This window comes from Triticum urartu, chromosome 3A, assembly GCF_056163025.1.
Source record: "Triticum urartu cultivar PI428250 chromosome 3A, HENAU_Tu73, whole genome shotgun sequence".
Classification (NCBI taxonomy): domain Eukaryota; kingdom Viridiplantae; phylum Streptophyta; class Magnoliopsida; order Poales; family Poaceae; genus Triticum; species Triticum urartu.
In genome coordinates this window covers 626,774,477-626,801,242 of record NC_141875.1, presented here as the reverse complement: position 1 = coordinate 626,801,242, position 26,766 = coordinate 626,774,477, and the positions used below count along the sequence as shown (strand labels likewise).

The window sequence follows — 26,766 nt, the reverse complement described above, 5'->3', positions numbered from 1 at the left end:
CAGTCTGGCACCGAGCAGCAGCCGGCCGCCGGCGGTCGACGGCCAGCTAGGGTTGGCCGCGGCCAGTTGGCGCCTTGGCTCGTCGCTGTCGTCGGAGTCTTGGAGAGGCGCGCGTGCTTAGCTGCTGGCACAGTGCTCTGGCAGTCCAACGCCCCGGTCGGTTGTCTGGTCCGCCGCCGGCCGCCCCAAGCCCCCAACGCCGATGAACGCTTGGTCTGGGGCCGGATGCGCGTGTCGGCGAGTGGATTGTGCAGCGTGCGTGGGCGCTGGAACCCTCGATGCGTGCTTCGTTGCTCTGGTGTGGCCGTGTGGGCTGTTCCGCTAGTGCCTTTGTTTGGGCTAGTGGGCTGACCTGAGAAGAAGAGTAGTATTAAAAAATTCATTTTTGGAGGGTAGGCTAGAGCCCTATGAAGCCCACCTACTAGACTCGCCAATGCCCTAGAGGCAATAATAAAGTTATTATATATTTCCTTATTTCATGATAAATGTTTATTATTCATGCTAGAATTGTATTATCCGGAAACATAATACATGTGTGAATACATAGACAAACAGAGTGTCACTAGTATGCCTCTACTTGACTAGCTCGTTGATCAAAGATGGTTAAGTTTCCTAACCATAGACATGAGTTGTCATTTGATTAACGGGATCACATCATTAGGAGAATGATGTGATTGACTTGACCCATTCCGTTAGCTTAGCACTTGATCATTTAGTTTGTTGCTATTTCTTTCTTCATGACTTATACATGTTCCCATGACTATGAGATTATGCAACTCCCGTTTATCGGAGGAACACTTTGTGTGCCACCAAACGTCACAACGTAACTGGGTGATTATAAAGGTGCTCTACAGGTGTCTCCAAAGGTACTTGTTGGGTTGGCGTATTTCGAGATTAGGATTTGTCACTCCGATTGTCGGAGAGGTATCTCTAGGCCCACTCGATAATGCACATCACTATAAGCCTTGCAAGCATTGCAACTAATGAGTTAGTTGCGGGATGATGTATTACGGAACGAGTAAAGAGACTTGCCGGTAATGAGATTGAACTAGGTATTGAGATACCGACGATCAAATCTCGCGCAAGTAACATACCGATGACAAAGGGAACAACGTATGTTGTTATGCGGTCTGACCGATAAAGATCTTCGTAGAATATGTAGAAGCCAATATGGGCATCCAGGTCCCACTATTGGTTATTGACCAGAGAGGTGTCCCGGTCATGTCTACATAGTTCTCGAACCCGTAGGGTCCGCACGCTTAACGTTCGTTGACAATATAGTACTATATGAGTTATGTATGTTGATGACTGTCGGTGTCAAAACCGGCGGATCTTGGGTAGGGGGTCCCGAACTGTGCGTCTACGCCGGATGGTAACAGGAGGCAAGGGACACGAAGTTTTACCCAGGTTCGGGCCCTCTCGATGGAGGTAAAACCCTACGTCCTGCTTGATTAATATTGATGATATGGGTAGTACAAGAGTAGATCTACCACGAGATCAGAGAGGCTAAACCCTAGAAGCTAGCCTATGGTATGATTGTTGATGTGTATGTTGTCCTACGGACTAAAACCCCCCGGTTTATATAGACACCGGAGAGGGTTAGGGTTACATAGAGTCGGTTACAATGGTAGGAGATCTGAACATCCGTATCACCAAGCTTGCCTTCCACGCCAAGGAAATTCCCTTCCGGACACGGGACAGAGTCTTCAATCTTGTATCTTCATAGTCCAGGAGTCCGGCTGAAGATATAGTTCGGCTATCCGAACACCCCCTAATCCAGGACTCCCTCAGTAGCCCCTGAACCAGGCTTCAATGACGACGAGTCCGGCGTGCAGATTGTCTTCGGCATTGCAAGGCGGGTTCCCCCTCCAAGTACTTCATAGAAGATTTTAAACACAAAGATAGTGTCCGGCTCTGCAAAATAAGTTTTCCACATATTGCCATAGAGAGAATAATATTTACACAAATCTAATCTGCTGACGTATTCCGTAGTGCGACACACCACGGCCAAGCTTTTATCCGAGTCGTTTCATTATCCCACCTCAGCGCGTCATGCGAGGCGGTTTCCTTGGCACGTCTTGTCAAAGCAGAGATCGTGTCCCCTTATTCCGGGATTCTCATCAATACGGGCGTGGGTAACCCAACCGTTTCTAGGACTCCTAGATTATAGGCAAGTCCAAACGGACACGGAGAGGACACTTAATGTTCGCCTCTTTATAAAGGGACGAGGCTTTTTATTTTTCCCTCCCGTGCTCAATCAAATCTTTCCCCCACCTCAAGCTCAAACGCCCAAAGTTCAGTTCGGGAGCTCCGAACCTTCAGTCATGTCCTGATCTAGCCTTCAAGGCCAATGGGTGCCTTCCTCCGTTACGGAAGAAGACGTCAAAAAGTTGAGGGAGGCCAGATATCTAACCGCTGAGATTCTGCATCGGCTGCCTCCCCGAGGGCAGGCCGTCCCCTCCCCCGAACCCAACGAGAGCGCCGTGTTCGTCTCCCACTTCCTTTGAGGTCTAGGCCTTGCATTGGATCCTTTTGTCAGGGGCTTGATGTTTTACTACGGGCTAGATTTCCATGATCTAGCTCCGGACTCCTTTCTTCATATCACGACGTTTATTGTTGTGTGCGAGGCCTTCCTCTGGGTTACCCCTCACTTTGGCCTATGGCTCAAGACTTTTGAAGTAAAGCTGAAGATGATCGAGGGGCAACATGCGGCGTGTGGAGGTGCCTCAATACGCAAGATGACGGGAGCTGCATGGCCCAAAGGTTCCATTCCAGAGGTGTTTGAATTGTGGCAACAGGAGTGGTTCTACATCACGGCTCCTAGAAGTGCCAAGTGGGCGGCCGCCCCCGTTTTCTGCCCGGGCCCTCCTCCACAACTGGTGTCATGGATTAGTAGAGGATTGAGCTGGGGTCCGGCCAAGGACATGCCTATACTGCAAAGCCGCATTCAAGATCTCTTTAATGGAGATTTCAGTTTGGTCGCGGTAACACAAGTTTATGCTGGTTCATCAAGTCCAGCCTTGCAAACGCCGGCCTCTTCGCTTGTGGGAGTTCAATCCCTAGGGATCGCGCGCCATTTGAAATTTCCTCGGCCAGACGCACAAGGAGATGTACAAATTGTTCTTCGTACCTCAAGTGGAGTGTCCGGAAATTACCGAGGACGTGGGCCTGAGTAGCAACCGTGCCGCCGAACAGGTAAGGCATCTTCCGACCGAGCGTACTACCTCTCCTTTGATGCGAAGTTATTTCTGAGAGTTCGCTTTTTGACCAGGACTGGCTAACGAAGGCGAAGTTGATTCGGTGCTCGGCTCCCCTCCCTGAGGGTTTGGAAAATCCGATATTGGAAAAGATGCTCCAGACTGCACCTTGCCCGGAGCCCTTGAAGGAAAATGCGGGCGGTCGCGGGCCCCAAACGCTGGCCGCTCTAGCCGAGGGAGCGAGCGTCTCCATGAAGGAATACGACCAGAAGAGGAAAAGGATTGCGTCTGGGGATTCGGAAGCCGAAGCTTCCAAACGGGAGAAGAAGTCTCCCACAGAGGGTCCTACCCCGGGGTGTGCGGTTGCCGCACAAAGTCCGCGGGGGGATCAATTCTCCCACGAGTCGTAAGTGACCCAAAATACCTTAATAGTACAGATATGTCGTCTTTTCTTCTAAGAAGATAACCACTGCATGTATCTTTGTAGTTCGGGCCTTAGCCCCTCTCAAATGAGCTTGTCTTCGGGGGATCTTCTTCCAAAGATGATGGAGAGCAAAACGCCTCCTTCGGACTCCTCCGCTCCGGAAGAGGGCGACCCTGAAGTGTCATCGCGGAGGGCCTCTCCGAGTCCGGCGAGGCCAAAAGATAATCCCGTTGACCCCCGAAGTTCCCAGTGTTCGGCTCCCGAAGAGAGCAGACAAACGAGTCCGGCACAGTCTAGTGTGCGGTCGGATGTTCTGAGGGAGTTGGTGGGGCGAGCGGCCATCTCAGATGAACACCGTGTGCTGATGAATACGGTGATGGAGAGAATCTTGTCCGCTTAAAGCGGATTGCATAAAGCTTTTATGAGTCTACTGACAGGTTTTGAGGTACGTAAAATAATGTATGATAACCCTGCACATGCTAAGTGTGCCCTGTGTAGATAGTAGCCCCTGAGACTCTGGTTGTCGTTGGGAACGACGACGATCAGAGAATCATAATCCCAGGTAGTAACCATACTGCCTCTATGAGCAGGTGATGGAAGCTCCGGTGGCTAGCCGGACTAGCGAGTTTGCCCATTTAAGAAGGCAATTGGATGCGGCAGACGCCGACATCGAGCTTGTTAACAAAAGGCTTGACGAGGCGCAGGGTAAGTGTTATTATCTGGTAAACGCCGCATAGTGAGAGCAGCATGAAGCCAGTATGTTTAACATGTTATGACTGCAGATGGAGCTGCCACTGTTGAAGCCTTGCGGGCGGAACTTGCCCGAGCCAAGGAACAAGCGAAATTGGATAATGCGGCTGCTTTGAAGGCGGCCGAAGAGTTGCGAGCCGAGAAGGCCGCGCATGGCGAGAGCCGAGATAAGATGGCCAATATGGCCATAGAATTAAAAGCCGCCGTCGACCGTTGCCGGGTTCTTGAAAAGGAAAACCAGGCGAAGGCATCGGACCTCGAGAAGGCTGTTGCCACGGGAAAAGACCTCCGCTCTGCTATGAGGGCAAAGAAGGAGGAGCTGCGGGAAGCCGGGGATATTGTAGGTGGGAAACCCTTTATGTTGCAGAGGAGGTTCGGAGATCCACGGTATGCCCCTCTGGATCGGCTGTGGAGTTCGGAGGATGCATATATGGATTTGGCGGCGAGCACTGCTGATGCGGCAAAGTACTTCAAGGATCAGACGGACCGTGAAGTGGACCAGCTGTTTTGGACACAATTCCATTCTCCCGAGCATCCACTTTCGTTGTCTGACCAACTAGCCGAATGGGCCGAACTGAATAGGTTGTCCGGACTCGCCATGAGGTCTGTTGTGGATCAGCTATGGCCGAAAAGGCTAAAACCGAACAACTATTTTGGCTTGGTGCAGCAGTTCCTTGACGTGGTGCCGCGCATTAATGCGATGAAGAGGTCGGCGTGTATAGAAGGCGCATGAATGGCCTTTGCCCATGTTAAAGCAAACTGGGCGGAGATGGATGCTACCACTATTGCAGCGCGGGATTCGGCCATAGGTCGAAGGGCTGCTGAGCACTACTTTGAGAAAGTTCTTGAGGATGCTTGTTTCATAGGGACCCAGTGCTCAAAAAATATTATGTTTGAGTGATATGTAATCTCATTGTAAGCGAAATGCTTTTATAAATAAGGCTACTTTTATACTTTTGCCTGAAAGTAATATGATGCCTCCTGGGCGGCCGTTTATGTATACATCTATATAACCTGAAAGATTGCAGTCGTCGGCTTCAACCCCCACGCATATAATGCGGGGGTGTTCGCAAAGACACGCGTTCACACTTAACCCAACGTCTTGGTCCTATAAAGGAGGTGATAGCGGAGCGAGCGAGGCAACCGAACTATAATGCTTTAACACTTTCACTTAGCCATAGGAGTTTGACAGTGGGGCTACTAGATAGCCCCTGGTGGCTCCGCACTCTCCCGATCCCGGGGTGCGTACATGCCTGGCCGGGAAACGGCCCTTCGTTAAGGCGGGGGAATTCTAACATTCCCATAGGTCGTCGAGTGGTTGACTAGTCTCACGCTATATCATGACAGTCAGTTTTCGGCTTTCTCTACTGAGGTGCTCGTCCGGATGAACCAGGGCACAATCGCAGTAGTTCTCCTGGTGCTACCTTAGCCGGTAAAGCGGAACGTAAGGCACCAAAACACAGGAGCCGGGCAAACCCAACATTTGACCAAAGACAATGATTCGGAGCTGATGCATATAGGGCCAAACTCGCGCCGCCGAACACTCCCTAAGGTATTCGGTCTTTGTGGTATAAACCGGGCCTAAAAATGGCCTTTGAAAGAAGCCCCTTGTGTCCAAGTACGTGCATTGTTCTGGCGTGGCCACATGCCAAGACGTCAGCATCCCTCTCAACGGTGGATATGTATCAACAAGAGACAGTAAAAAAGGTTTACGCAGGGTCTTAATCTAAAAAGAATCCTTGGGGCGGGTCCCTGTTGCACGTCTGCGCCTGTGTCTCCGTTGTGTCGTATCCTGGACGGGTGTAGCACGATGATCGTCTGTAAAAGAGAGGAATTTGGGTGAAAAGGTGATCGTGCAAAAAGATAGTTTTCTAAAGAAACCATGTGTAATTCAAGAGGAGGAGAAATTGCCACTTGTCTGCGTGCGTGGAGCCCCTTGTATTGAAAAATAGGGCTGTGACCGTTTATGCGGTATAAGTAGTGGCGCCGGACTCGATTAGTTGTGTCTGAGGTCTTGACGACCTATTGGATGCTTTCGTTGGTCCGGGCGCCTTTAGTGTGCGGCTGCCAAGGCAGCCTCACTCTTCGGCGTGCAGAGATCGCTTGATACTTCCGTGCACTAAAATGATGCCTCGTGGACCGGGCATCTTGAGTGTAAGGAAGGCGTAGTGTGGTATTGCATTAAAGCGAGCGAAAGCTTCGCGTCCGAGCAGTGCTTGATAGCCACTTTGGAACGGAGCGATGTGGAAAGTTAAATGCTCGTGACGGAAGTTATCGGGGGAGCTGAATATGACTTGTAATAGGAGGGAGCCCGTGCAACGAGCCCCTGGGCCTGGCGTTACTCCTTTAAAGGTAGTGTTGCTATGGCAAATTTGTGTTGGGTCTAACCCCATCCCACGGATTGTATCCTGATATATTAGGTTTAGGCTGCTGCCGCCATCCATCAATACTCGTGTGAAGTGATATCCGCCAATTACTGGGTTTAACACCAGGGTGGCCCATCCTGCGTGTCGGATACTTGCTGAGTAACCGCGATGGTCGAAAATGATCGGTTGAGATGACCAGTGGCAGGACTTCGCGGTGATAGGCGCTGGGGTATATTTTTTGGGAGTGCCGCATTGCTTTTTCCCTTGATCACGTGTAACACGTTTACTGTTTTGACTTCGGGTGGAAATTTCTTTTGTTCCCCCGTGTCTTGCTTGGGAGGTTCGTCCTCGTCTTCACTTGGTGTATCCTCCCCCTTGTGTACGGCGTTGAGCTTGCCGGACTGCTTGAAGACCCAACATTCTCTATGGGTATGATTGGCAGGTTTGCCAGGGGTACTATGGATCTGACATACTTGGTCCAGAATTTTGTTGAGGCTGGACAGTTCATCCCTGGTGCCTTTAGGGGGCGGCTTTTGGCCTGGCCGAGAGACTTTGAATCCGGCGTTTACTGTCGTGCCCTTCGTGCTGTCTTCTTTATTCCGGTGTTTGTTATTGTTGTTGCACCGTGATTTCCCGTTTCCATCTCTAACTTCAGATGTGTTGGGATTGCTAGTGCTGCATCTGGCTAGCCAGCTGTCCTCACCCGCGCAAAAGCGGGTCATGAGGTTTGTTAATGAGGCCATTGTTCTCGGCTTATTTTGGCCGAGGTGTCTGGCGAGCCATTCGTCACGGACGCTATGCTTGAAAGCCGCTAAGGCTTCGGCGTCCGGACAGTCGACAATCTGGTTCTTTTTAGTAATAAACCTATTCCAGAGCTTTCGGGCTGACTCTCCGAGCTGCTGAGTTATATGACTCAGATCAACCGCATCCGGAGGTCGGACATAAGTCCCTTGAAAATTTGCCCGAAAGGCGTCTTCGAGCTCTTCCCAACTTCCAATGGAGCTTTCGGGGAGGCCTTTGAGCCAGTGATGAGCTAGTCCTATGAGCTTGAGGGGTAAGTACTTGATGGCGTGGAGATCATCTCCTCGAGCCATATGGATATGAAGGATGTAGTCCTCAATCCAGACCCCCGGGTCTGTTGTTCCGTCGTATGCCTCTATGTTTACGGGCTTGAATCCCTCTGGAAATTCATGGTCTAGCACCTCATCGGTGAAACACAGGGGATGTGCGGCACCCCTGTAGCTGGGTGTGCCATGTTGTTCGGACGTTTGTTGTGTTACATTATATGTTGGGGCGCACCTGCGTGGTCCATAAATGGATCTTGTTGCGCCGTCCTTTGGGTGCGAGCCCTCGCATGGGTCGCGTGTTGTATTGTGAGCGGCGTTGTATGCCGTTCTGTGTTGATAGAGGGGTCGTCTATCCGACCGGGTGGCTGCTTTGATATTTGGTTGTGGTGGGTCGGAGGCCTCCTCATCGAATTCAGGTACTAGCTTCCGCTTTGGGTAGCTCTTTGAGGGGCGATTGTCGCCGTACATTGCTGCTGTATTGAGTATTTTACTCCATCTGAATTGGAGTGTGTTTTGCGCGGCCTTGAGCCTTCGCTTCTGCTTTTTAAGGCTCCTCGCGGTGGCAACGAGCCTTTTGCGGGCATTCTGATGCTCCGGGTGCCTGTCCGGCGTTATGTCGTCCGGGCCATTATCCTTGATAGGATTTTTTTGTTCGGTTTGAACATCCGGATTGCCGTTATCCGGCAGTGGTTCGCCCTGCTCCAGCGCTGGGTCTGTGTGATTGCTATTTCTGTCGAGGCGGGATTTGGGGCGGCGCTTGCGTCGCCGTTTTGACTGCTTTTCGAGGGAACAAGCCTTCGGTGCGTCCTTCCGCTCCTCGTCGTCATCTTTTGGTGCGTTCAACGTGTATACATCATATGACGAGGTGGCGTTCCAGGGCCCAACAGGCGCTGGTTCTTCATCGTCTCCTTCATCGGCGTCCATACCGTCGATGTCTTCGGAGTCGACTTCGAGCATGTTGGTTAGGTCGTCGACAGTGGCAACCAAGTGGGTGGTGGGTGGGCTTTGAATTTCTTCATCGTCCGTACCCCAACCTTGCTGACCGCAGTCCGGCCAGGGCTCTCCTGATAAAGAGAGAGACTTCAGTGTCTTCAAGATATCGCCTAAAGGCGAGTGCTGAAAGATGTCTGCGGCAGTGAACTCCATGATCGGCGCCCAATCGGATTCGATTGGCAGGGGCGTGGAGGGTTCGGAGTCCGGAGAGGAGTCCGGCTCCTTGGAGTCACGAGTCCCGCAGAATACGGGGCTGGTGTTCGGCTCAACCGCCGTTGGGATCGCAGCCCCCGAGGCGGCGTCCAACCGCCTATCCTCGATCGGCGTGGTTGGCTCCGGACTAAGGGTCGGAGCCGATGCGGGTGCGGCCTCCAGGGCACTGTTCGGTGGCAAACCTAGATCATGCTCGTCGTGACAGTGCGGCGCACTCGGCAGTGGCTCGAATCCGTCAAAGATCAAGTCCCCGCGGATGTCAGCCGTGTAGTTTAAACTTCTAAATCTGACCTGACGGCCAGGGGCGTAACTTTCGATTTGCTCCAGACGGCCAAGCGAATTGGCCCGCAGTGCGAAGCCGCCAAAGACGAAGATCTGCCCGGGGAGAAAGGTCTCACCCTGGACTGCATCTCTATTGATGATCGTAGGAGCCATCGGACCTGATGGCGACGGCACAGAGGAACTCTCAATGAAAGCACCAATGTCGGTGTCAAAACCGGCGGATCTCGGGAAGGGGGTCCTGAACTGTGCGTCTAGGCCAGATAGTAACAGGAGGCAAGGGACATGAAGTTTTACCCAGGTTCGGGCCCTCTCGATGGAGGTAAAACCCTATGTCCTGCTTGATTAATATTGATGATATGGGTAGTACAAGAGTAGATCTACCACGAGATCAGAGAGGCTAAACCCTAGAAGCTAGCCTATGGTATGATTGTTGATGTGTATGTTATCCTACGGACTAAAACCCCCCGGTTTATATAGACACCGGAGAGAGTTAGGGTTACATAGAGTTGGTTACAATGGTAGGATATCTGAACATCCGTATCACCAAGCTTGCCTTCCACGCTAAGGAAAGTCCCTTCCAGACACGGGACGGAGTCTTCAATCTTGTATCTTCATAGTCCAGGAGTCCGGCTGAAGATATAGTTCGGCAATCCGAACATCCCCTAATCCAGGACTCCCTCAATGACCGAATGTTGTTCGGAGTCCGGGATGAGATCATGGACATGACGAGGAACTCCGGAATGGTCCAGAGATAAAGTTTGATATATGGGATAATAGTGTTTGGTCATCGGAAGGGCTCCGGAAATCACCGGAAGGGGTTCCAGATGTTTCCCGAAATGTTTGGGTACGGGAACACTTTATTTGGGCCAAAGGGGAAAGCCCACAAGGTTTTTGGAAAGCGCAAAAGGAAGTTTTGCGGAGTCCAGGGGCCAGATGCGAGGGTCCCTGGCATCTGGGTCCAGACGCCGGGAACCCTGGCGTCTGGCCCTGGAGTCCCAGAAGGACTCTTGCCTTTCGGGTGAAACCGACTTTGTGGAGGCTTTTACTCCAAGTTTTGACCCCAAGGCTCAACATATAAATAGAGGGGTAGGGCTAGCACCCAAGACATATCAAGAAACACCAAGCCGTGTGCCGGCAACCCCGTCCCCTCTAGTTTATCCTCCGTCATAGTTTTCGTAGTGCTTAGGCGAAGCCCTGCGGAGATTATTCTTCACCAACACCATCACCACGCCGTCGTGCTGCCGGAACTCATCTACTACTTCGCCCCTCTTGCTGGATCGAGAAGGCGAGGACGTCACCGAGCCGAACGTGTGCAGAACTCAGAGGTGCCGTGCTTTCGGTACTTGGATCGGTCGGACGTGAAGACGTACGACTACATCAACCGCGTTGATATAACGCTTCCACAAACAGTCTACGAGGGTACGTAGACAACACTCTCCCCTCCCGTTGCTATGCATCACCATGATCTTGCGTGTGCGTATGATTTTTTTTTGAAATTACTACGTTCCCCAACAGTGGCATCCGAGCCTAGGTTTTATGCGTTGATGTTGTGCACGAGTAGAACACAAGTGAGTTGTGGGCGATACAAGTCATACTGCTTACCAGCATGTCATACTTTGGTTCGGTGGTATTGTTGGATGAAGCGGCCCGGACTGACATGACACGTACGCTTACGCGAGACTGGTTCTACCGACGTGCTTTGCACACAGGTGGCTGGCGGTTGTTAGTTTCTCCAACTTTAGTTGAACCAAGTGTGGCTACGCCCGGTCCTTGCGAAGGTTAAAACAGCACCAACTTGACAAACTATCGTTGTGGTTTTGATGCGTAGGTAAGAACGGTTCTTGCTTAAGCCCGTAGCAGCCACGTAAAACTTGCAACAACAAAGTAGAGGACGTCTAACTTGTTTTTGCAGGGCATGTTGTGATGTGATGTGGTCCAGACATGATGCTAATTTTTATTGTATGAGATGATCATGTTTTGTAACCGAGTTATCGGCAACTGGCAGGAGCCATATGGTTGTCGCTTTATTGTATGCAATGCAATTGCGCTGTAATGCTTTACTTTATCACTAAGTGGTAGCGATAGTCGTGGAAGCATAAGATTGGCGAGACAACAACGATGCTACGATGGTGATCAAGGTGTCGCGCCGGTGACGATGGTGATCATGACGGTGCTTCGGAGATGGAGATCACAAGCACAAGATGATGATGGCCATATCATATCACTTATATTGATTGCATGTGATGTTTATCTTTTATGCATCTTATCTTGCTTTGGTTGATGGTAGCATTATAAGATGATCTCTCACTAAATTTCAAGATAAAAGTGTTCTCCCTGAGTATGCACCATTGCCAAAGTTCGTCGTGCCCAGACACCACGCGATGATCGGGTGTGATAAGCTCTACGTCCATCTACAACGTGTGCAAGCCAGTTTTTGCACACGTAGAATACTCAGGTTAAACTTGACGAGCCTAGCATATGTAGATATGGCTTCGGAACACTGAGACCGAAAGGTCGAGCGTGAATCATATAGTAGATATGATCAACATATTGATGTTCACCATTGAAAGCTACTCCATTTCACGTGATGATCGGTTATGGTTTAGTTGATTTGGATCACGTGATCACTTAGAAGATTAGTGGGATGTCTTTCTAAGTGGGAGTTCTTAAGTAATATGATTAATTGAACTTAAATTTATCATGAACTTAGTACCTGATAGTATTTTGCTTGTCTATGTTGATTGTAGATAGATGGCCCGTGCTGTTGTTCCGTTGAATTTTAATGCATTACTTGAGAAAGCAAAGTTGAAAGATGATGGTAGCAATTACACGGACTGGGTCCGTAACTTGAGGATTATCCTCATTGCTGCATAGAAGAATTACGTCCTGGAAGCACCGCTAAGTGCCAAGCCTGCTGCAGGAGCAACACCAGATGTTATGAACGTCTGGCAGAGCAAAGCTGATGACTACTCGATAGTTCAGTGTGCCATGCTTTACGGCTTAGAACCGGGTCTTCAACGACGTTTTGAACGTCATGGAGCATATGAGATGTTTCAGGAGTTGAAGTTAATATTTCAAGCAAATGCCCGGATTGAGAGATATGAAGTCTCCAATAAGTTCTATAGCTACAAGATGGAGGAGAATAGTTCTGTCAGTGAACATATACTCAAAATGTCTGGGTATCATAATCACTTGACTCAATTGGGAGTTAATCTTCCTGTTGATAGTGTCATTGACAGAGTTCTTCAATCACTGCCACCAAGCTACAAGAGCTTCGTGATGAACTATAACATGCAAGGGATGGATAAGACGATTCCCGAGCTCTTCGCAATGCTAAAGGCTGCGGAGGTAGAAATCAAAAAGGAGGATCAAGTGTTGATGGTCAATAAGACCGCCAGTTTCAAGAAAAAGGGCAAAGGGAAGAAGAAGGGGAACTTCAAGAAGAACAGCAAACAAGTTGTTGCTCAGGAGAAGAAACCCAAATCTGGACCTAAGCCTGAAACTGAGTGCTTCTACTGCAAACAGACTGGACACTGGAAGCGGAACTGCCCCAAGTATTTGGCGGATAAGAAGGATGGCAAGGTGAACAAAGGTATATGTGATATACATGGTATTGATGTGTACCTTACTAGAGCTCGCAGTAGCACCTGGGTATTTGATACTGGTTCTGTTGCTAATATTTGCAACTCGAAACGGGGACTACGGATTAAGCGAACACTGGCAAAGGACGAGGTGACGATGCGCGTGGGAAATGGTTCCAAAGTCGATGTGATCGCGGTCGGCACGCTACCTCTACATCTACCTTCGGGATTAGTTTTAGACCTTTGTTATTTGGTGCCAGCGTTGAGCATGAACATTATATCTGGATCTTGTTTGATGCGAGACGGTTATTCATTTAAATCAGCGAATAATGGTTGTTCTATTTATATGAGTAATATCTTTTATGGTCATGCACCCTTGAAGAGTGGTCTATTTTTGATGAATCTCGATAGTAGTGATACACATATTCATAATGTTGAAGCCAAAAGATGCAGAGTTGATAATGATAGTGCAACTTATTTGTGGCACTGCCGTTTAGGTCATATCGGTGTAAAGCGCATGAAGAAACTCCATATTGATGGACTTTTGGAATCACTTGATTATGAATCACTTGGTACTTGCGAACCGTGCCTCATGGGCAAGATGACCAAAACGCCGTTCTCCGGTACTATGGAGAGAGCAACGGATTTGTTGGAAATCATACAAACAGATGTATGTGGTCCGATGAATGTTGAGGCTCGTGGCGGATATCGTTATTTTCTCACCTTCACAGATGATTTAAGCGGATATGGGTATATCTACTTAATGAAACATAAATCTGAAACATTTGAAAAGTTCAAAGAATTTCAGAGTGAAGTTGAAAATCATTGTAACAAGAAAATAAAATTTCTATGATCTGAACGTGGAGGAGAATATTTGAGTTACGAGTTTGGTCTACATTTGGAACAAAGCGGAATAGTTTCGCAACTCACGCCACCCAGAACACCACAGCGTAATGGTGTGTCCGAACGTCGTAATCGTACCTTACTAGATATGGTGCGATCTATGATGTTTCTTACTGATTTACCGCTATAGTTTTGGGGTTATGCTTTAGAGACGGCCGCATTCACGTTAAATAGGGCACCATCGAAATCCGTTGAGACGACGCCTTATGAACTATGGTTTGGCAAGAAACCAAAGTTGTTGTTTCTTAAAGTTTGGGGCTGCGATGCTTATGTGAAAAAGCTTCAACCTGATAAGCTCGAACCCAAATCGGAGAAATGTGTCTTCATAGGATACCCAAAGGAGACTGTTGGGTACACCTTCTATCACAGATCCGAAGGCAAGACATTTGTTGCCAAGAATGGATCCTTTCTAGAGAAGGAGTTTCTCTCGAAAGAAGTGAGTGGGAGGAAAGTAGAACTTGATGAGGTAAATGTACCTGCTCCCTTATTGGAAAGTAGTTCATCACAGAAACCGGTTTCTGGGACACCTACACCAATTAGTGAGGAAGTTAATGATGATGATCATGGAACTTCAGATCAAGTTATTACTGAACCTCGTAGATCAACTAGAGTAAGATTCGCACCAGAGTGGTACGGCAATCCAGTTCTGGAAGTCATGCTACTAGATCATGATGAACCTACGAACTATGGAGAAGCGATGGTGAGCCCAGATTCCGCAAAATGGCTAGAAGCCATGAAATCTGAGATGGGATCCATATATGAGAACAAAGTGTGGACTTTGGTTGACTTGCCCGTTGATCGGCAAGCAATTGAGAATAAATGGATCTTCAAGAAGAAGACCGACGCTGACGGTAATGTTACTGTCTACAAAGCTCGACTTGTTGCAAAAGGTTTTCGACAAGTTCAAGGGATTGACTACGATGAGACCTTCTCACCCGTAGCGATGCTTAAGTCTGTCCGAATCATGTTAGCGATTGCCGCATTTCATGATTATGAAATTTGGCAGATGGATGTCAAAACTGCATTCCTGAATGGATTTCTGGAAGAAGAGGATTATATGATGCAACCGAAAGGTTTTGTCGATCCAAAGGGAGCTAACAAAGTGTGCAAGCTCCAGCGATCCATTTATGGACTGGTGCAAGCCTCTCGGAGTTGGAATAAACGCTTTGATAGTGTGATCAAAGCATTTGGTTTTGTACAGACTTTTGGAGAAGCCTGTAATTACAAGAAAGTGAGTGGGAGCTCTGTAGCATTTCTGATATTATATGTGGATGACATATTACTAATTGGAAATGATATAGAATTTCTGGATAGCATAAAGGGATACTTGAATAAAAGTTTTTCTATGAAAGACCTCGGTGAAGCTGCTTACATATTGGGCATCAAGATCTATAGAGATAGATCAAGACGCTTAATTGGACTTTCACAAAGCACATACCTTGACAAAGTTTTGAAAAAGTTCAAAATGGATCAAGCAAAGAAAGGGTTCTTGCCTGTGTTACAAGGTGTGAAGTTGAGTAAGACTCAATGCCCGACCACTGCAGAAGATAGAGAGAAGATGAAAGATGTTCCCTATGCTTCAGCCATAGGCTCTATCATGTATGCAATGCTGTGTACCAGACCTGATATGTGCCTTGCTATAAGTCTAGCAGAGAGGTACCAAAGTAATCCAAGAGTGGATCACTGGACAGTGGTCAAGAACATCCTGAAATACCTGAAAAGGACTAAGGATATGTTTCTCGTTTATGGAGGTGACAAAGAGCTCATCGTAAATGGTTACGTTGACGCAAGCTTTGACACTGATCCGGACGATTCTAAATCGCAAACCGGATACGTGTTTATATTAAACGGTGGAGCTGTCAGTTGGTGCAGTTCTAAGCGTCGTGGCGGGATCTACGTGTGAAGCGGAGTACATAGCTGCTTCGGAAGCAGCAAATGAAGGAGTCTGGATGAAGGAGTTCATATCCGATCTAGGTGTCATACCTAGTGCATTGGGTCCAATGAAAATCTTTTGTGACAATACTGGTGCAATTGCCTTGGCAAAGGAATCCAGATTTCACAAGAGAACCAAGCACATCAAGAGACGCTTCAATTCCATCCGGGATTTAGTCCAGGTGGGAGACATAGAAATTTGCAAGATACATACAATCTGAATGTTGCAGACCTGTTGACTAAGCCTCTTCCACGAGCAAAACATGATCAGCACCAAGGCTCCATGGGTGTTAGAATCATTACTGTGTAATCTAGATTATTGACTCTAGTGCAAGTGGGAGACTGAAGGAAATATGCCCTAGAGGCAATAATAAATTTATTATATATTTCCTTATTTCATGATAAATGTTTATTATTCATGCTAGAATTGTATTAACCGGAAACATAATACATGTGTGAATACATAGACAAACAGAGTGTCACTAGTATGCCTCTACTTGACTAGCTCGTTGATCAAAGATGGTTAAGTTTCCTAACCATAGACATGAGTTGTCATTTGATTAACGGGATCACATCATTAGGAGAATGATGTGATTGACTTGACCCATTCCGTTAGCTTAGCACTTGATCGTTTAGTTTGTTGCTATTGCTTTCTTCATGACTTATACATGTTCCTATGACTGTGAGATTATGCAACTCCCGTTTACCGGAGGAACACTTTGTGTGCCACCAAACGTCACAACGTAACTGGGTGATTATAAAGGTGCTCTACAGGTGTCTCCAAAGGTACTTTTTGGGTTGGCGTATTTCGAGATTAGGATTTGTCACTCCGATTGTCGGAGAGGTATCTCTGGGCCCACTCGGTAATGCACATCACTATAAGCCTTGCAAGCATTGCAACTAATGAGTTAGTTGCGGGATGATGTATTACGGAACGAGTAAAGAGACTTGCCGGTAACGAGATTGAACTAGGTATTGAGATACCGACGATCAAATCTCGGGCAAGTAACATACCGTTGACAAAGGGAACAACATATGTTGTTATGCGGTCTGACCGATAAAGATCTTCGTAGAATATGTAGGAGCCAATATGGGCATCCAGGTCCCGCTATTGGTTATTGACCAGAGAGGTGTCTCGGTCATGTCTACATAGTTCTCGAACCCGTAGGGTCCGCACGCTTAACGTTCGTTGACGATATAGTACTATATGAGTTATGTATGTTGATGACCGAATGTTGTTCGGAGTCCGGGATGAGATCACGGACATGACGAGGAACTCCGGAATGGTCCGGAGATAAAGTTTGATATATGGGATAATAGTGTTTGGTCATCGGAAGGGTTCCGGAAATCACCGGAAGGGGTTCCGGATGTTTCGCGAAATGTTTGGGTACGAGAACACTTTATTTGGGCCAAAGGGGAAAGCCCACAAGGTTTTTGGAAAGCGCAAAAGGAAGTTTTGCGAAGTCCAGGGGCCAGATGCCAGGGTCCCTGGCGTCTGGGTCCAGACGTCGGGGACCCTGGCGTCTGGCCCTGGAGTCCGAGAAGGACTCTTGCCTTTCGGGTGAAACCGACTTTGTGGAGGCTTTTACTCCAAGTTTCGACCCCAAGGCTCAACATATAAATAGAGGGGTAGGGCTAGCACCCAAGACATATCAAGAAACACCAAGCCGTGTGCCGGCAACCCCGTCCCCTCTAGTTTATCCTCCGTCATAGTTTTCGTAGTGCTTAGGCGAAGCCCTGCAGAGATTGTTCTTCACCAACACCGTCACCGCGCCGTCGTGCTGCCGGAACTCATCTACTACTTCGCCCCTCTTGCTGGATCGAGAAGGCGAGGACGTCACCGAGCCGAACGTGTGCAGAACTCGGAGTGCCGTGCTTTCGGTACTTGGATCGGTCGGACGTGAAGACGTACGACTACATCAACCACGTTGATATAACGCTTCCGCGAACGGTCTACGAGGGTACGTAGACAACACTCTCCCCTCTCGTTGTTATGCATCACCATGATCTTGCGTGTGCTTAAGATTTTTTTTTTGAAATTACTACGTTCCCCAACACTGCCCCCATATATAAAGGAGCAAGGGGGGAGGCCGGCCGGCCCTCCTAGGGCGCGCCAGGAGGAGTCCTCCTTCTAGTAGGAGTAGGACTCCCCTTTCCTACTCCTACTAGGAGGAGGAAAGGAAGGGGAAAGAGGAGAAGGAAGGAGAGGGAGGAAAAGGGGGAAAGGGGGGGGGGCGGCCCCCTAGTCCAATTCGGTTTGGGCTAGGGGGGCTGCGCGCCCTGCCTCCTCACTTCCACCACTTGGCCCATGAGGCCCATTACTTCTTCCTCGTATTCCCGTAACTCCCCGGTACTCCGAAAAATACTTGAATCACTCAGAACCTTTCCGATGTCCGAATATAGTCGTTCAATATATCGATCTTTACGTCTCGACCATTTCGAGACTCCTATTCATGTCCCCGATCTCATCCGGGACTCCGAACTACCTTCGGTACATCAAAACACATAAACTCATAATACCGATCGTCACAGAACTTTAAGCGTGCAGACCCTACGAGTTCGAGAACTATGTAGACATGACCGTGACTTGTCTCCGGTCAATAACCAATAGCGGAACCTGGATGCTCATATTGGTTCCTACATATTCTACGAAGATCTTTATCGGTCAAACCGCATAACAACATACGTTGTTCCTTTTGTCATTGGTATGTTACTTGCCCGAGATTCGATCGTCGGTATCTCAATACCTAGTTCAATCTCGTTACCGGTAAGTCTCTTTACTCGTTCCGTAATACATCATCCCGCAACTAACTCATTGGTCACAATGCTTGCAAGGCTTATAGTGATGTGCATTACCGAGAGGGCCCAGAGATACCTCTCCGACAATCGGAGTGACAAATCCTAATCTTGATCTATGCCAAGTCAACAAGCACCATCGAAGACACCTGTAGAGCACCTTTATAATCACGCAGTTACGTTGTGACGTTTGGTAGCACACAAAGTGTTCCTCCGGTATTCGGGAGTTGCACAATCTCATAGTCAGAAGAACATGTATAAGTCATGAAGAAAGCAGTAGCAACAAACTAAACGATCATCGTGCTAAGCTAACGGAATGGGTCAAGTCAATCACATCATTCTCTAATGATGTGATCCCGTTAATCAAATGACAACTCATGTCTATGGCTAGGAAACTTAACCATCTTTGATTCAACGAGCTAGTCAAGTAGAGGCATACTAGTGACACTCTGTTTGTCTATGTATTCACACATGTACTAAGTTTTCGATTAATACAATTCTAGCATGTATTCACTCTGTTTGGAAGGAAGAAGGCCCCACCCTACAATTCAGGGGGAGGGGTGAATTAGGAGACAAGACGAGTCTGTTCACAAGACCCTTTGCATTGATGGAGTCCGTAAGTGCAGCATTTTTGCTATAAACCGTTCATTCAAACCATGGACTTTATGTAGAAATGGTAAAATAATGATATATGTTAGGAATGCTAGAAAAAATCATAAACAAAGTATTATTAGTGTCACATGAAAAAAATACGAGGGACCCATATATTGCCCTCATATTTCAGTTCAAAAAGACAGGATGCCATATTTTTGGATGAACTTTTCACGCATTTCCTGAAACTTGAATGGTGCAACGGTGTTGAGGAAGGCGTCGTCTTCTAAAATATGTGGAAAATCTTAGAAACAACCCTTGGGTGTGGATAATCTTGTTACAAAGTAAAAAAAAAAAGCACGGGAAGGTTCGACTGGGCAATATGGTCAATTTTAAGAGCATGGTGAGCTGATTTATCCTGTTTTGGCATGGCATGGTTGCTTTTGTTCTTCAATGATTTTTGAAGAGCATGTATGTATGTGTTCCCTTCACACATCTTTTGCAAGGTCCGAAACGTAGAAACCCAATTTTCAAATGTGCTTACTTCAAACGGTTCTTACATTATCAATTAAAACACATGGTCTCATGATTTGAGATTCAAAAAGAGCCGGACGGGCTAAAAGCACGTACGTATCCAAAGCTGGATGGAAGCAGGGGACGTGAAAGCAGAAAAGGAACGGAGCCGCCCGTTCGCGGTGGACTCACAAAGGAGAGAGAGTAAAATGACGGGCGCGTTCACTTACGTCGGGTGGGGGCGTGAGAGGACCGACGGATCGATGAGGTGCGCAACCAAAACGCTTTCCGCCCTCGCCACCCATCACCGACGTCAGCCACCCCGTTCGTTTGCACGGCCTTTCTTTCTGTCGCGGTGCGGTGCGGTGCCCGTGCCGTAGACGTAGCTTTCCCCGCCGTTTTCCCGGCTGGCCACTTGCGGTTAGGTCCGCCGCGCCCGCGTCACGGCGTCTGGCCCGCCCGTTTACGTGCCGCCACCAGTTCGCGTAAAACGAGCCTGGCTAGCTAGCTAGCTACCTCCATGTAACCAGAACTGCACGCCTGCCCAAGGCTTGGCTGCAGCCTGCAAAGGGTAATCCAGTCGGCTCGTGGTGTTACCGGTAGCTCAAAGCCTATGCAACAAAAAAAGAAACGAACGAACTAGATCGAGTCGTATGTTGTTGCCGAGATGCCTGAGATAAGTATGATGATGAGAGTGATGCGTGCTGGCTAACGGAAAAACGGACGAATGTGTGTGTATGTGGATGTGTAGGTGTGCACGCGCGCGTCGCTGGACGCACCGCCGGTCGCGAGCCACGTCGGGCGGCTTTTGAGGCTGCGTTCAACGGCTCACGGCATGCGTTTGCCTACTCGCCATTGCCCGTTTGGGCATGCACGCCACGGCTCCCATCTTCCCGCCAAACGAGCGCGGGGCTCCATGCATGACTCGTCGCATTTTCCTTTCTCAGCGGGCAAGCTACGAGCTTCTTCTAGAGCTAGGTTTGTAGAATACTCCCGGCTTGTATCTAGAGCCCGAGTATAATATTTTTCTTAAAAAAAACAAAACGGTTCTTTAGGACTCGCTTTATTTAAAAAAACTAGTATAGGATTGTCTAGTTAATATGCGAGAAACCAGACGAAAACCGTTACAACCACCCCTGTCATCGTGGACACAATGGACCGACACACAAAACAAACACCACACACACTGCCGAGAAGAAAGGCGTTGGGAAGGTGGCACATCGGCGCCGTCATCGCCATGGATACTCCTGAGCTATGGTATAAGTAACCCGAACCAAAATGCCAACCTTTTTTTGTAGAATCTTAAATACGTGTATTCTTAGTCCCTTATTAAAATCTCTAAAAAAGACTTGTATTTAGAAACGAAGGGAGTAGAATACTCCCAACTCGAATCTAAAGCCCGAGTATACTTTTCTTTAATACATTGGTATTTTACTACTCACTTTATTATAAAAAAAGGCAGTTCTTTTTTTTGCAGGAGGCAACATAGTAGAAGAAAGACGCCGCCAAGGTGGCACATTGGCGTTATCGAGATCATTCGTCCGACTTCGCCACCAACGGCCACCGGCGAAGCCCTCACTCCTCCTACTTCGCCACCGACAAAGCCCTCGTCGCAATTGAAATGTGAGGCCATGCTACGAGCCGCCAAATAGCCAGATGCCAAGGACAGGGCAGGTCAAGTCAGAGTATAATCTAATCTTGAACCTAAATGCCAACTTTTTAATCAGAATCTGAAATGTGTGTATTTATGATCTGTGAAAATTTTATACGGGAAGAATGACTGATGTAGCGGTTGTTCGTGCATTTGTTTTGTAGAGCTCACATGTTTCACATGATTTTTTTAGGTATGAGGTGTTTTTAATTTCTGGTGAACCTTTATATTTGATCCGTGCAATTCTCACGCAAAAACACCCACATGATTTTTTTGGTGACATTGTCACTCTTGAACCTCCTGAAGTTCGTTTTTCCGTAGATACCATGCAAGTGTGTGTGTGTTTATTTACATTATTATCGGTGTTCCTAAAAATACACATAAATTTTCGCCGCTACACATTTTCATACGATGCGCGGACATGGGTTTTTAAGAATCAATTTTCAGAAACATCCACCTTGCCTTCTCCACACGCAAGCACGCTGAAAACGGAATTTGTCATCTATACAAACAATATTGTTGCGAGAAGCATATTCCGTACCATAAATATGGTTCTCTAAAATTGGCTACAACACCTGGCTTTTGACAGTGAAACGGCGGCAGCATTATTTAGCGATGATCATAGTCCATTCTTTACATCCAGCGGTGCCTTTTCCTACCTCCCGGAGGGAGCATTGATTTCCCAAGTCAAGAACCGGTGCGCGGGCGTGCTTTGGTGGTTAAACCACCACACCACACCACACCAGCGCGTTGGGTTTCATTTCAACGAGAGGTTGCGGTACCTCCGTGGAGCGCGACGGGCCACCCGCCCTCTACAACTAGAGCAACATTATTATCATCAATATCAGCGATTAGTCCAGCCTGAATGCCACATTATTATTTCCAGATATTTTCTGGTTCACCAGTCCAGCCGATGCCCAGTCGTATGTTCATTTGTTAATCTGAGCCCATCGACGCTGATTGTTTGACAATAAGTTGGGCACCTACCCCGTCTCCCGGCCAATCCCCCTGCCAAATCAAACCACCAACTAATTCGTACTACTAATCCGGGATCTTCTCCCTGTTTGGAGAACCGAGGACATGAGCATACATTAGGAGAATGTGTTAGAAATTCTACCGCCGTTGCCGATGAATGAGAAAAGTTTCTTCTGAATCCACAATGTTCCAAGATTTCATCGCCCTATGATTGCCAACTGGTGGTTGGTGCGGCAGCGAGCGGTGTCTGGGCTAGAATGGCAAGGGAATAATATGTACGTTGGGTTTTTCTTGAGAAGGCCTATGCGACCACCTAACGATTTTTTTGGATTCTGCTGGGAATTCGGTACTATTGAACTTGCGAGTGTGATGGGGAATAAGGTGGCTGCCCGAAATCATTCCAGGTCCCGCGTTTAATCAAGCCCCCCAGACGAAATGACCTGGTTTCTGGTATAATGATGCCACTCATATCCATTATCATGCACTGATGCACCTACTAACCTAATCCTTTGAATTTTCTGAAATCAAGGAGCACAAATCTCAGCAGCATCGTCCAACGGTCGCGTCAAGAAGCTGGGAATGCTGTCATGTCAGGGGGATTCTTCCAGGCCACGGGATCGGAGTTGGGAAAACAAGATAGGGTTGGAAGAACAATGTATTTCGTTGTTATAATACTGTATTTCTCTTGCATGGATCATGCGTGTGCGTGAGTTGGTACTAGGTCACTGGTGATGTGGGGTGGGGTGGCGTGTGAGGCTTGAGGAGTGGAGTGGAGCACCCCGGCCCAAATGATTGATCGGGTAGTTCGAAGCCGAAGCCATGGTGCCAGTGGATCATGCTGCAGACAAACTGGATAGGGTTTTTCATCATTGCTGCGCTGGAGCCCGGCGCTGCGGCGCTGTCATCATGGGCCCACGTCTCCCCAAATCTAACGTGTCTGCATGTTCAGTGCTGCTACACACACATCTTCAGTGATGTGTCCCCCGCAACCTGCAGATCATCTCTGGTGTTTTATCTGAACAATTGTTTGCCTGCTAATGCTATTCTGAATCTGAAGCACATTCACCAGGGAATAAATACACGGAGGCATTTCCTCTCTGAAGTATCAGGTGGAGGAGGGGGGCTCCTCTTCGGAAGGCTCTTCGGAGTCGGACTGCTTCACGTCAGGGGCGTCCTTGGAGTCCGATAGCTCGATATCAATGGCGTCATCGGTGTCAGGCTCCTTCTCCAGCTCGAGGATCACATTGAACCCGAACGACGAGCCCGGCGCGAACGACGACTCCAGGTCGCCTTCTGACTGCGTCGTCGCGATCTCAGGGTTCACCTTGAGGTTCTCCTGCATCGGTTGCAAGGCCAGCGTCAGTTTATTCTGAATCCAAAAGGTCAAAGGTTGGCTAGCCTGTTCTAATTTTATACGAAATGGCACCAACCTTCTTGACGAAATCGCCGACGGTGACACTGAGTATTTCCTGAAGGATGAACTTGGTGACCCGGCTCTTGCCGAGCATCGACAGGAGAATGCTGCTTGGTATCTGGACACAGTACAGGGATTCAGAAGCCATCGTCAGTCCTCGGTTCTTAATGTGGGGGGTTAGGACAGCAGTGCAGACTTGATGGTGTAGTTTATGTCTATGTCTAGCCGTGTCATCTCTTGATTGCAATTAGTATTTAGTAGTAGCCCACACTTTCGGTTGAAAATTCAGCCGGTAACAGCTGAGCGTACTCGGCGATGCTCGATGGAAAGAAACTACTCCCTGTCCTTGGGTGGTTTTATTTCTGAACAAGGACGGTGTTTTAAAAGACTTTGCCATTCCGAGGAGGAGTTGGTTAACAACCCTCTTGAAAAGCATGCGTGAAAGAAAAGGTAGCCTTGCAATGCAATTAAAAGTGGCAACCCCATACACTAAACCCCATTTGGAACGGCGGAGTTTCGGACAAAAACCGGGGAAAAGCTCCCACATTGCAAGTGAGGCGTGAAAGGTTCACATGCACTTACATTTGATGTTTTCCCTTCAATCATCCAACAGATATCCATGAAGAAAAATGGCAACAAAATTGTTAGAAGCTTCAGTGACTTGATGCAAGCAATCAAATATATAACATTGTTTCTTGCAAGGAAATGGGGATTAGATTAATGAATCAATACCTCCCTTAGACCTTCTGAAACCTGGAACCGGCGGCGCGTCCTTGGCCAGGCTCGTCAGGGCTGCATCAAACACCTTCTGCGTTTCCTTCCCGGGCAGCTCGATTCTTAACTGCAGACAACAAGTTCCCAGCATCAGATGAGTCAAGACCACTCAAAACTGCCCTACGTCATTAACCATAGTACAATGTCCTTAGTATTAAGTTGAAGAGAAATGTCTGCACCAAACTATGTGACTAACTAGATGTGGACAGCTTTAAAAAATTTCTTTTTTGAGTTGACAGCTTTAATTTAACATGGCATGGCAGAGTGCACAAACAATCTCACATGGATCTTTTCGTCGTCGCGTTTGACAACGGTTGTCTTGAAGCTATCCAGCGAGAGCCCGGTCTTCTCGGCCTCGGCGACCGATGCGCCCCGACCTGCAGTTTTCTGAAAACTTCAACACAGTGTCTGAACTCTGAATCTGAAGGTTCCGCATGACACTTGAACATCACGGACAAAGATCAACACATGTACTTCAGTGGTATGTTATGGCAGAAATTGCAGCTCACCTGATCGAGCCGCCGACACCGGCAGGAATGTGTGCCTTGCACTTCTCCCGGTAGAAACAAGCAACCTGGTACATTTTTACCACAAGTATCTCCTGGTAAACTGAAGACTGAAGCAACAAAAGCAACACATACAGGTTACAAACATGGTCCATGGAAAATTTAGGTTTTACCCTTGGGCGGGCATGGGGCACTTGCAAGAATCACCAATCTTCATGTGGACATGGACCGGGTCAGCCGCCTACAAGGTTAAATCAATGGCAATCACTCGTTGAACTCCTGCGCTGCTTGCGTGAGGGTACGTACGGTTGAAGGATTAACTGAACCTGAAGATGGGAGTAGCCGTGGCATCGCGGACCAAGCTGGAGCTTCGGAAAGGTCGCGGCTGAAGCCATGGATGTGGAGGCGAGCTTCCCCGAGGTTTCGGCTGCGATTTGGGGAGGCGGAGCTGGGGGAGAAGGGGAGCCGTAAAATGCTATCCGAAATTATCTGCAGCGAGGCAAGGAGAGGGTCGGTTGTGTGTTGGGCCACTAAACGGCCGATGCTGTTTCAGCGGAAGATTCTGATGGTAGTCTACGGGCCGTGTACATAGGCCGCATTTGACCATAAACACTTCGCAGGATACCTCTGTCCTGGTTTATTGGTTCCCTCAAAATTTTGTGCCAAATTTTAACTAGAGATTTAACTAACTAAATATTAATGCATGTCATCGAAAATTACATATTGAATTCGTGTTTTTCAATTATATAAATTTTTATGACATGAATTAACATTTTGTTAGTAAAATTTGAGACCAAAATTTGACATAAAATACGAAGGGGACCAATAAATCGGGACGAAGGTAGTACAAGGCTACAACCGAGAGCAGCTAACAAATTGTTACCCCTTGCGGGGCTTCTATAATTGTTATGAGTATAAATAAAATTATAGGTATTTCTCAAGAAAGAAAACTAATTGGCAAGAGTCAACTTTTTGCTTGTGGGTGTGCCAAGTGGTGCGTCCAGTCTCGGCCACGTGTCGCGTCTTGGACACTTTCTCTAGATTTTTCATGTGTTCTTCGGGGTTTTAGATGATTTTTGTTGTTTTTGGCTTTTCGGTTATTGCCTGGTTTTCCCTAAGTTCTTGGGGATTTCTTTTGACTTTTGAAGCACAAATGTGTTTCTCAAAAAAGAAAACTTGTGTTACCATGTGCAGCAGAGTTTTGCTTCCTTCAGTAATACAACTGTGCTTCCGTGAGAAGCATAGATGTGCTTCTCGAAAAGGAAAAAACAATTATGCTTCTTGGAAAAAAAAAGCACAGGATCCGCTTCTACGAGAAGCACATCATGTGCTTCCGCAGCCTTGTGCTTCCCTGAAAAAAAACACAGCATGTGCTTCGCGAGCCTGAAGAAAAAAGGGGAAAAAATCACAACTTGTCTGCTTCTGCGAGGAGCACACCCGGTGCTTCTCTGAAAAAAAAACATAGCCTGTGCTTCCCCAAAAAAGAAAAAACTGCAACCTTGCTTTGGTTTTTCTGTTGTCATTTCTTCATTTTTTTTCATTTTCTCTTTTTTTGTTTCCAATTTTTGTTTTTCATGGAAAAAAATCGTCAAAACTTATTAAAACGCGATCTAATTTTGAAGATCTCAGTGAGAGAAATCCGACAAAAAACGTCTTCCCTCTTTTAGAGAAAAGGCCAAGTGGACTGCAAAATTCAAATCGGCAAGAAGCATGATCGCGTTTAAATGGGAGAGCAAATCCTATTTGACGCACTGCGTCAAATATCTGCCCTTTCGACCAGACAAGTGAGCACCATCGGGCCGACCAATTTGCAGCTACGTGAACCCGATTTTAGGGAA

At 47.7% G+C, this 26,766-nt stretch overlaps 1 protein-coding gene across 1 annotated transcript; it reads right to left on the bottom strand.

Annotated features, from left to right (window-relative positions):
- Positions 1-23,153: 23,153 nt before the first annotated feature.
- Positions 23,154-25,476, bottom strand: LOC125545585 (uncharacterized). The gene is made up of 8 exons (XM_048709595.2): positions 25,255-25,476; positions 25,102-25,169; positions 24,932-24,996; positions 24,705-24,799; positions 24,381-24,489; positions 24,231-24,244; positions 23,665-23,766; positions 23,154-23,570 (listed from the first exon to the last, which is right to left on the bottom strand). The coding sequence occupies exons 1-8, from the start codon at positions 25,321-25,323 to the stop codon at positions 23,340-23,342; spliced, it is 753 nt and encodes a 250-aa protein (XP_048565552.1). The 5' UTR covers positions 25,324-25,476; the 3' UTR covers positions 23,154-23,339.
- Positions 25,477-26,766: the final 1,290 nt, after the last annotated feature.